This window comes from Mandrillus leucophaeus, unplaced genomic scaffold, assembly GCF_000951045.1.
Source record: "Mandrillus leucophaeus isolate KB7577 unplaced genomic scaffold, Mleu.le_1.0 Scaffold225, whole genome shotgun sequence".
Taxonomy (NCBI): domain Eukaryota; kingdom Metazoa; phylum Chordata; class Mammalia; order Primates; family Cercopithecidae; genus Mandrillus; species Mandrillus leucophaeus.
In genome coordinates, this window is record NW_012102310.1 from 1,597,377 (window position 1) to 1,609,474 (window position 12,098).

Consider the following 12,098-nt stretch of genomic DNA (forward strand, 5'->3'; position numbering starts at 1 on the left):
TGCCACTAACCATAGGGAAAGAAGAAAGTCAGCATATCATAGTGCCTGATACTCGATGGGCACTCTAGGTATTTATTGACTGAGTAAATGAAGATTTATGTAGTCTTGAGTTTTACCGAAGGTAGTTTTCGTGACTGCTAGGATACCTCTCTGCCACTTCAGAAATTATAGAGAAAGAAATGTTTGCTTTTTAAATGTTTTTAAATAGGATGCTCTTAAAAGTTTATAACACTGGAATGAGTAAATTAGCTGACCCCAGGTCTGAAGGTTAAGAAAAGAGAAGTTTGACTAAACATGATCAATATACCTATAAGAAAATTATGTGAGATTACCTCATGTTTTATTATCTGAATTAGAGTGTTACTACTTTTTTTCTCTTTGCTACCAGACAGCCATTCCTAAGGTGATCATGTGCGAGGAATACATTTAAAGATACTTAGTATTATTGAAAAAACAGGATTAATTTTAGTTTGGCAAATAGTAAGACTCTGTAGACCTTCTGTCAATAGCCATATCAGTATACAGAAATTACAGTAATACCAAAGAATTATGACAGTAAAATGACTACACAGTTCTGGAGTTTGAAACTAGTGTTGTATATTTTTAGAGCTTTTAAAAGTATATTTTCTGTTCATATAAAATTAGGTTAAATTCAGTCACAGTCATTGGGATTTGAGGAATGGTTTTTAAATTCAGTGTCTTTTCAAGCCAACAATGAAGACTTGTACTTCTCATTAGCCATTGCATAAACTTTTAAATTACTCTTAGTAAAATGAATACAGCAAATTTCAACAGAAAGTTAATGGTAAGAGTAGAGATATTTAAAATTATTTAAATGATTTTGAACTTTGTATTTTTAATGTTTTATAGGTTCAGGCACAAGAGTTATTTGGTACCAAGAAACAATGAAATAGAATGTAGCTTCCTTAACTGTTGTAGTTCATGTGAATACTTTCCAGAGTCTACAGTGTCTGTAATTGAGCTAATTATTATACCTTAAAGCTTTTATTTAAATTCAATTTTTTTTTTAGTTATGTTCTTTTTATTAATGTTTAAACTTTATCTGTCACATGTAATCAAGGTTGGCTGTTGACAGAAAATTTTTTTCATGTAATTCCCTGGTAGCTTCTGGAGTGATGGTACTTCTAAAGAAAATAAATGGAATTTATTGTATTTGCTCAGGGAACATTTATACTTTCAGGAGAAAAATTATCTGTATCTACACTGGTGACAAAGTAGATTTTTGTTTTAAAAGCAATTTGTATATAATTAAAAAGATGAAATGACTATCAAATGCCTTTTTTTAAAATGAGGATCTGCCTCAGAGGCATTCCCAACATACTTAAGTCATCACCTTCTAATAGAAACCATGTTTTTATTCATTTAACAAATTCTTGTTCAATGGTGGGTGGTGGGGAGTCACATTGTTCAAGACAGATAAGATCCCTATTCTTTCAGAACATACATTCTGTTGAGGAAACAGCCAATAAGTGAATAATAATAAAAGGCAAATGTGATAGAGGGACTGGGATGGTAGGACCACATCCGATGAGAGTGATTTGGGAATGCCTCTGAGGAGATGACATTTGCTTTCAGAATTATGTAATGAGAAGGGATCAGTTATACAGAGATACATGGGAAAAAACTTCCCATGTAGAGGAACATGCAAGTGCGAGGTCTTAAACAGGAGTGAGATTGCCATGTTTGAGGTGCAGAAATAAGGACAGTGTGGCCAGAGTACAGTGAGCAAGGTGGTGAAGTCACTTGGAGAGAGGCAGGTGCTATATCATGCAATGCAATGAAATGATGAGGAGCTTTAATTGTATTCTCAGTCATGGGAAACAGTTGAAAGGATTTATGTAGGCTGATTATATGATCTGCTTTTTGTTTTAAATATTTTTTAAACATTACTTTGGTTGATGTATGGAGAATGCATTGAAGAGTTAGGCAAATGGAAAAGATAGAGATTGGTTAGACTGTTGCCATAAATCAGACAAGTGATAATGTTAGCTTAGCCTAGGATCAGAGGAGTAGAGGTAGAGAGAAATGACTGCATTTGGAGAGGATATTTTAAAGTAGAAATAAGAAGGTAGATTAGGTATAGGGATAAAAGAAACCATCATTGATGACTCAGGTTTTGTTTTGGGTAACTGAGCATCTTGTGATATCACATGTTGAGATTGTGAAGACTGAAGGAGAAGTACTTTTTGTGGTGAAGGTGATAGGAATTGGTTCTGTTTGGTAATATTTAATATGAAGTGGTGTCTTTTAGCTGTGTTAACTATTAAGCTAATTAAGTAAACTTAAATTGCTGCCAGTTTTGAAAAGGAAGCATTTATTTAAGAAAATACCTACAATATTGGTCCAGGAATTTAACCAAATTTATTTATACCTATGTATTTTTCCATTTTTAAGTCTTAAGAAAGAATAATAATGGATTATAACAAGAAGTTGCAGCCTGCAAATCTGGCTATGGCTTTAATAGCTATAAAAAGTTATATTTTTCAAAGAATATGAAAAATTACACTGTGTTATAATAATTCTATAAGATCCCCTTTCTCTAAAATACCTATTTTCTATATATAAGTTTCTTAGAAATCTTTCTTTACATTAACTAGAGATTTACCTTTACATATTAGTTGCTCAGTTCTTTTCATGTATAAACAAATGTTCCTTTATCAAAATAAGATAGAACTTACTTTAAAGACAATTTATACTAAATGATAGGTAACTTTAAAATTGCTGTTTTCATCTTCAGAAGGATCAGAAATAGCTGTATACTCTAGGTTTCTTTTATCTGGAGTCCTCCCAGTGGACTTTGGTTGGGGAAGGTGTGGGTCCATGGACCCCTGAAATTGTTGAAAAACAGTTAACATGTATCAGCATTCTTCTGGGAAGAAGAAAAGTGGCTGTCATCAGAAAAGACTCAAAAGAATTTAAGAACTAAGCCCATAGATAATAGCTACATGAAATAAATTTAAATCTCTTCTTGTAAAGCAGCAACAGGGGAAACAAGTGATTTGGAATACTGAGAATAGGAAACAAAACACAATTATGGCCTACCCAGTAATCCCTTTTGTGGTAGTATCTCGTTTGTGATTAAAAAAATAATAATCCTTAGCATATGTTTTTGGTTATACTGATAAATTTAGATGAATTGAGTTTGGGAGGAACAGTTAATCTCTGAGTGCTGCCCAAGCAGTTATAATCTTTTCTTTCTAAACTTATCAAAGGACATAGTTTTTAGCTTGTACAGAATGTAAAATTACTGAGCTCTGTTCGTTAACGTATCGAAAGACCTCTTTTATAGTTTCTTGAAATGAGGTAAGAAACTGTTTTTAGAAAATAGTTTTGTATTACCTCTTAAATACCTGACCTAGATGGTCTCCAAGGAAATTTTTTTTTAAATTTTGACAATGAAATTCAACCTTACATAGGTGAAATGTTGAGTGATCTTACCCCCAACCATAATGTTTATCTGACCAAAACGTTTGAATAATTTCTTTTATTAACAGTTACATAGTCTATAATTACTCCATGTAAATTCTTGCTGTTGTTGCTATTGTTAGTATTATTTATTATTTTGGCTGAGACATGGAGTGATCAAATAAAAACAGACTTAACTCAGAACCCTGGTTTCAATATACTTCCTTAAATGAATTGAGTGTTTATTTTACCAGCTGAATAAAATAACTATACAAAAATAGTTAGATGACTAGAGGAGTAGTTGAAAGATATTTTAAAGCTCCCTCAATCTTTTTGTCTAGGCAATCCTTAGGTGTCACATGGCCTTCTAGTGGAAGGGATGCTCAGCTGGACCGAGGCAACTGCAGGATATTCCCGGGGAGTTGTTACCCAAGGGATTGCTTTTATTCAGGTAATCTTTATAGTTTGGATTAATTAGTTGGTTCTGACAACTTAGGTGATGGAATTTTGGAATAGGTAAGGCTATATTTTAAAGTAAATATCCCTATTTGTGGAAGACTCCTAGATTAGCCCATTTCTTACTAAATACCATTGATCTTTATGTTAAAGGATTGATTGGGCTTTTTGTTGTTATTGTTGTTTTGTAATAGTTGTTGCTGTTGGTGGCAGTGGTGTGTTTTGTTGTTTATTTTTATTTTTTAATATTAAAAAATAAACCCTATACTTGATAAGTAATCATTCCTCATAAATAAGGCACCCCAAGGCTCTTTATGGCTTTATTCTTTTTGACCTTGTTTTTGGAAATAAAATTTCAGTGTTTTTTACTTTTTAAAAGTAATTTTGAATATTCATCTTTCCATTCTTGAAACTTTGGTAAGCATTTAAAGTTTCATTTTTCTACTGGAAGAAGTAGATAAATAGTGGAAGACATTAAATAGAATGGAAATGTAGGTGTCTGACTGATTTGCAAAAGGAGAAATAAGATTTTAAATTTTAAATTAGTTAAGGCAAAAAGAAGCATAGACCTAAAATTGGGAATGCTTATTTGTTTCTTACTTTGATACATTTTATTCCTATCAGGTAAATTCCCTGGCATTCTTTTTCTTAGGATTAAAGGGGGATACAAATTCATAACTTGAATTTGTTATTTTTAAAAATCATTTCTCATTTACTTTGGAAACTTCTGGATGGGTGAATGAATATAAATCAAGAATGCCAGAACAATAGTGATAGAAGTAGAGACTAACTTTTCCTTTTCTTTCCTATTCTCTTCTGAAGACTCTTATCATTGTTGAAATAAAACTGAGAGATTTCTGGCAACTTGATATTGTAGCAAAGTGTTTTGTAGCAATAACTATTACTAATGAAATTTTTAAAGAATATGAAATAACTGATAAACTTAGTGATAGCCTCTGATCCAGCAGGTACTAAAATACCTACTTTTTGATTTGCTCTCTAATATGTCAAAATGCAGGCAAAAATAAAATCTACAGAATATGATGAGAAAATACATTTTGTGATTATTCTTTGGGAAAGCATAATAAGAAATATATAATGATGCAGGTGTTTTTAGTAATTATTTTACACAATGTCAAAACAATGTTAATAGGGCAGTAAATTAATTTTTACAGAAGTTCTTTAGAGGTAACTAAGATATGCTGCTTTTAAATTTTTAATAGGAATTTCTTCTATTTATATTATCAGGGCGAATCAGCACTTGATTTGGCAAAACAGAGAAAAAATGTGTGGATGATCAACCACTTACAAGAGGCAAGGCAAGCAAAAGGATATGACAATCCGTCCTTCCTTAGAAAGCTGAAAGCTGATAAGGTAAACTCATAACTGAAGATTTTGTTTTTTCTTTCTTTTTTTTTTTTTTTGGAAATGGAGTTTTGCTCTTGTCGCCCAGGCCGGAGTGCAGTGGCGAGATTTTGGCTCACTGCAGCCTCTGCCTCCTGGTTTAAAGTGATTCTCGTGCCTCAGCCTCCTGAGTAGCTGGGGTTATAGGTGCCCATCACCATGCCCAGCTAATTTTTGTATTTTTTTAGTAGAGATGGAGTTTTACCATGTTGGCAATGGTGACTTCAGGTGACTTTACCTGACTTCAGGTGATCCACCCACCTCGGCCTCCCAAAGTGCTGGGAATACAGGTGTGAGCCTCCGCGCCTGGCTGAAAATTTTCAACATATAATTTTTTAAGTAGGATTCATAGGCACACTTACTTAGCATGAGTATTTACAGCCTTTAATTTTGGCATTACTCTATGTAATTTTTAAAATAATATAGTACTCGGAATAAATGAAAGTAAATAACAAAGTTTCCAAGGGCTCTTACCTACCTGGTTGGTGACCTTTTGGGGCTGTCTAATAATTAAGAAGGATTGGTACGTATGAAATTATTTAAATCTCCATCGGCTACTCGTGTAAATTTTGGTTCATTATTTCAGCTGGGCTTTTGTAAAGTAATAGATAAAAATAAAGGTTTTTCTAGTGAATGCTCGTTTGTTAGTATGATAATAAATTGTGAAATAGCTTAGTTCTAATACATCTTTTTAAACTACTCACAACTCCGGCTCTAACTTGAGCTTTGCATTCTTTTGTGATATGTTGTATACCTTTTTTCAGAGAGAGAGAACTTATATTCTTGACTTTCCTATGGAAAGCTCATTTTAGATCATCTATATGCCTTCAGTTTTAAATTGTATGACTGTTGGCTCTGTTGCCTAATTATAATAATATGATACTAGAACTTAGAATATTTCCCCCCATAGAGGGGGGTCTAGGTTCTGCACAATCTTATGTCCCACAAAAAAGAAGTTAACTGCCTTAGAGTTTCTTTATTTACCTAAATAACTGTCAAGATGTCTGCTAACTTGTCAGTAATCACAACTTGAGTGGCATTAAGTCTTGAGTACCATCTTTTGTATATCGTGTTTAGGCTGTTCTAGTGGCAATGTTGATTATTTAAAGTTAATATTGATCTATCTGTTACCAAGGCAAAAAGACAAATTTGGGATAAACAGAAGCACACTTGAAAGCATTGCCTCCTTTATTTATGGGAGTTTGGACTCCCTTAATCAGTTGAGAAGTCCCCTGGTCCGTTACTTAGAAGAATTAGATTCATAGTTTATAAACTTGGCTGTTTTCAGCCCTATGGCTGAGAATAATGAACAATTTTTGCGTGTCATGTTAACTCTTCTATTTAATTATTAGATATGATACAGAAAATGATTTATTTTGTGTTGCTCAGTTTTCTAGGATTTAGAGCTGTTTTGCTCAACAGAGTGAAAAATGGCTGTCTTATTTTAGGCTAGTAATAAAAATATCTTGTGTTACTTTGGAAAATCCCACAATGTTGGTGCTTTCGTTTTGTTGAATGTGAATATTTTGAAGTTTTATTTTACATATGTGTGTGTGTGTGTATATATATATAGTCATAAATGACTTATAAATATTAGATGTTGCATTAATATGTAAAGTTACTTATAGCATGAGTAAATGATACATCAGGTTTATGTGTTTGGATATGATTTTTTAAAAAAGAACTTCTTTAGAAGTTTAGTGCAATTTTAACATTGGTGTACCATTGTGGTCAGTTCAGAAATGGAGTTTTTTTCCTGCTGTTTTTCATTAGTAGCTTTAAATATATTCACATTTTTATAAAGGTTACTTTTAAAAACCTATGATGATTGGGAGAGTAATCTTTAAAGGTTGAAGGTAACCATCATATATTTAAAAATTACGATGATTAGGGGACCTGTGAGATTAAGCATCTGTAATTATATAGACTGTTCTTTCTTTTTCCACATCACATTGGAAAAGTTTCAGTCCTTAACATGTTTTGATTTGCTAGCCTATGAAGTGTGTTTTATATTTAAAACTAAAAAAGAAAATAGTGACATCTAGGATTCAATAGTGTTTTATTTTAAAAAGTCATTCCCTTAAGAAAAATAAAAATGTCATTCCAAAATATTTTTGGATAGTGCTAGTAGACAGATAAAGAGGGAATCTTTAGCCAGGCGTGGTGGTGCGCCTGTAGTCCCAGCTGCTAGGGAGGCTGAGGCAGGAGGATTGGTTGAGCCCGGAAGGTTGAGTCTGCAGTGAACCAAAATCATGCCACTGCACTCCAGCCTGGGTGACCGAGTGAGACCTTCTCTCCAAAAAAAAGAAAGGGGGACAGTCTTTTTAGAAAACGATTTTAAAATATCTTAGATTTTTTTAAGTAGAAGGATTTTAAACAGGCATATTTATGGTTAAATAAGTCTTCTTAATAAGTTGGAGGGACATCTTTAGTATTTAGAGGGGGTTTGGGAGTAGGAGGGAAGTTGGCTATAAAAGGGCAATATGAGGAATCCTTTTAGTAGTGGAAATAGTCTGTATCTGGACTGTATCAAGGTTAGTTTCCTGGTTGTGATATGCTACTGTTACCATTGTTGTGATATGCTACTGTGATATGCTAGATGTTACCACTGTGGAACAAAGGATATTTAGGATCTATCTGTATTACTTATTACAACTGCGTGTGAATCTATAATTATTCCAAAATAAGAAGTTTAATTTAAAAAGAGGCTTCTGAATCTAGGTGGTGTATATACTTGACTATGTGATTCTTTCAAATTTACTATATAGTTGAAAATTTTCCTTATAAAATACAGGAGAAAAGAGATTTCTCACATAGCAGCACATCACCATTATATTTTTATAGTACCATTTTATGTGCCCATACGTTCTCTCTCTTCTGAGTAGTAAATCTTCTCTAGTGTCTTGATACAAAGTTCATACTTACTAGAAAAAAAATTGGATTAGTTATTTTGCTACAGCATAAAATTAAAGCCTGAAATTGATGTTTAATTATTACTCTAAGTTAAAATTACACATTTAGTTCAGAAAATGAATTACAGTGGCCAAACTGGGGAAGACATGGTCATTTATATGAAAAAAAAAAATCCCACTTATTTCAGTGGAAGCTGATAGTATGAAAGGGGTGCTAAAAATGTGTAATGTAACCTTAGCTTTTAGAAAGATAAGTATTCAGTAAGGAAGGCAGTGTTTATACTCTGCTTTGTTAGACCACAGCTGTTTTGTTTTTTGTTTTTTCTTTTTGTGTGACAGAGTTTCATTTTGTTGCCCAGGCTGAAGTGCAGTGGCCTGATCACGGCTCATGGCAGCCTTGACCCTTGACTTCCCTGGGCTCAGGTAATCCTCCCACCTCAGGCTCCCAAGTAGCTGGGACTATAGTACAGGTGCGTGCCGCCATGCCCAGCTAATTTTTGTATTTGTTGTAGAGACATGTTTTTGCCATGTTGCCCAGGCTACCCTACAACTCCTGGGCTCAAGCGATTGTCTCGTCTAGGCCTTCCAAAGTGTTGGGATTAAAGGCATGAGCCACCGTGCCCTGCCTTGAATGTCTTACATAGTTTTGTGACCTAAGGTAACTGAACAGAGACTTGATAACTGGCTATAAGTTTGTGGGGGCTCTTACATGGAAGAGGCAGTAGACTGACTTTGGTTGCTGTAAAGATAAAATTGTGATAGATGTTATGAAGAGTTATGTAGGTTTTATACTTACATGTATGGACTTTCTAACAACCAGACCAGTACAGAAATGAAATGGAAATACCTCTGGAGTGTTGAGCACTCTGCCTTGATCTTTGTTCTGACACACATCTCTTCATTCAGTGGACTCTAGGAGCCTATGGATGGTTTGCTTTTATTCTTTATCTCATTTTAAGATTTTAATATACTGTTTATCATTTGAAATGTCTACTCCAGGCAAGCATCTTCATGTTTCCTTATGTGATAAAATTCTTATACTTTCAGTCATTCTAGTTGTCCTTGTCTCTCTGGTTATCACTGCACCTGTTAAAAAAGGGGTGGTTTTTTTCATGAACTGTTTGCCAGCCAGTGTATGTGCTAAGCAGTTAGTATCGTCTTCTGTATTTGACCATATAGAACCCACTCCTATAACTTCTATTCTTATTTTCCACAATTTTAGCAAAGTTATTTAAAATTGTTTAATGCCTGTCTCCAGAAGACAGACACCAGCACCTTGAATAGTACTGATACATATAGCGTGCAAATTTGAATGAATGAATTTCACCTGCTGTTGCATGCCTTCACAAAGGTAACAATGGTTTGGATTGAGATTACTTGAAACATGCAAAAACTTTCTAATTTTTTGTTTCTATACAGGAATTTCGGCAGAAAGTAATGTTAGGAACTCCTTTCCTAGTTATTTGGCTGGTTGGGTTTATAGCAGACCTAAATATTGATTCTTGGCTCATTAAAGGGCTAATGTATGGTGGTGTTTGGGCTACAGTACAGTTTCTTTCAAAGTAAGTGTATTGTTTTTAACTATATTTTAAACTGTACATGAAATAATATAATTTGTACTCTTGTATAAAATTAGTTTTGTATGTTGTACGTTTGATCTTAATTTAAAGAATTTAGACATCTATATGTGAAATCTGACATTTCTTTAACATTGTTATGTTAATTTAAATGATTCAAAGGCACTTTGATAAAAGTCTAGTATATAATTTTTAACACTAAAACATAGTTTGAGAAATATTTGAAATATTTCAGTAAAAGTAAATTTCAGTCTGTTGGACTCTATACATATTGTTAATTTCTAGGTAATTATAATACTTGAGCTCACCTTTCTGTAGGAATTATATTTTCCTGTAGAAATTAAGGCATAAGCAATAAACAAGGAAGAGGTTTTATTTCTAGTAGTAAGGTAAAGTCTAAGCATGATTATGAAGAAGGCTCAGTTTTTAAGATTATTTTCTCCCTCTTTTTTCTTTAAACATCATGATCATTCCGTTTTCTTTTCTTAGATCTCATTGCTCTAAAGTTACCTTTAGACAACAAACCTAGGCAGGTGTCTGTGATCTAGTATTTCCCATCTAATTTCCAATCCTTTAGTATCTTATTTTCACTTGCATTTCAGAAAAGAATTCTGAAAATAATTCACACAGAGATGATAATGACTAGTATTATAATATGCTGAGTGGCTTAAATGTAGTTAATCTCATTTTAGTATTTCTAGGTGCTCCAAGAGGTATAAATAGGAAGTCACTAAGACTTCCTGCCTATATGGATAGTTGATTCTGTTTATGTTTAATAAAATGTATTAATGTTTATTTTTCCCCAATTTTAAGTATTAAAAACACAACCCTTCAGTTTCACTAAGCTAGCCAGTTCATTCTACTTGAAAAGATGTGCTCCAACTTTTGCTGGAGTGTATAGGTAAGGAGAAATAATGATGAAACAGAGAAAAATATGAGGCTTGGTTTGTATTTATTTGTCAAAATTATAACATCTTTGGTGAAAAATATGCTGGATGATATCTACTGTATATACTAAAGTCAGTTACTGACTTTAAGAGAATAGGAGTGCACTAAAATTCTGAAATTGAAAAGTATATGGAATATAATTTAAATTTGGGGGAATTAAAAGGAACTTCAGAATCTTGCTGAGTCCTTCAGCTGTGAACTTATTTTTATTGATGACTGTGAAAAATTAAGCATCCTGAACTCTGGATTCTGGTGAAACAAATGCCTACTGTACAAAATGTGTGTCATTTTCATTTAAATAAATACTCATTTTTACAATGAAATATAGAGCTCATATTTTATAAAACTTGTGTTTTGCAGATCCTTTTTTGATCATTCAATGCATAGTGCATTGCCCCTTGGGATATATTTGGCAACCAAATTCTGGATGTATGTGACGTGGTTCTTCTGGTTTTGGAATGATATCCTTTGGTTATAAAGATCATACCTAAAACAAATTTTGTTATTTGAACAAATGTTTAATAATTTGACATTAGGACTGAACTACTCATTCATAATACATTAAAATAGTGTTCCTAGAAAAATAAGTAAACTAATATAATGTTGTAAAATATTTAATAGGTTGCTTTTGAAAGCTGTCCTTAATAACAGCATATAAATAATAGTAGCTATCACGTATTGGGTGTTTAAAAGACATTTTTTGACTACTCATTTAATCCACATTTCATAAATTAGTATTGTTATCCCCTTTTTCCCCCTTTTTTTTCCATATTTTTTATTTTTATAGATTCAGGGGTTACATGTGAAGGTTTGTTTTATGGATATATTGTGTAATGGAGAAAAGAACAAGCATCCTCATTTAAAAAAATGGGTAAAGGACACAAACACAAACAGACATTTCTCCAAGGACATACAAGTGGCCAAACGTGAAAAAATATTAGACATCACCAGTCATCAGAGAAATGCAAATTAAAACTACAATCTCACACCAGTCAGAATAGCTATGTTTAAAAGGTCAGAAAGCAACAAGATGTTGAGGATGCAGAGAAAAAGGAATGCTGTTGGTGGGAATGTAAATGAGTACAACCCCTATGGAAAACAGTATGGTTATTTCTCAGAGAACTAAAGATAGAACTACTGGCTGGGCACTGCGGCTCACGCCTGTAATTTCAGCACTTTGGGAGGTTGAGGTGAGTGGATCATGAGGTCAGGAATTCAAAACAAGATCAGCCAATATGGTGAAACCCCATCTCTAGTAAAGATACAAAAATTAGCCAGATGTGGTGGCACGTGCCTGTAGTCCCAGCTACTTGGGAGGCTGAAGCAGTACAATTGCTTGAACCCGAGAGGCGGAGGTTGCAGTGAGCTGAGATGC

The 12,098-nt window shown here is 33.3% G+C and overlaps 1 protein-coding gene across 1 annotated transcript in view; it reads left to right on the forward strand.

Moving 5' to 3' along the window:
* Positions 1-12,098, forward strand: part of ZDHHC17 (zinc finger, DHHC-type containing 17) — a 95,000-nt gene that overhangs the window by 58,584 nt on the left and 24,318 nt on the right. Inside the window, exons 8-10 of the mRNA XM_011981386.1 lie at positions 5,131-5,256; positions 9,618-9,760; positions 11,084-11,184. Of these exons, the coding sequence (XP_011836776.1) occupies positions 5,131-5,256; positions 9,618-9,760; positions 11,084-11,184 (370 nt within the window). The remainder of the gene's footprint in view (positions 1-5,130; positions 5,257-9,617; positions 9,761-11,083; positions 11,185-12,098) is intronic.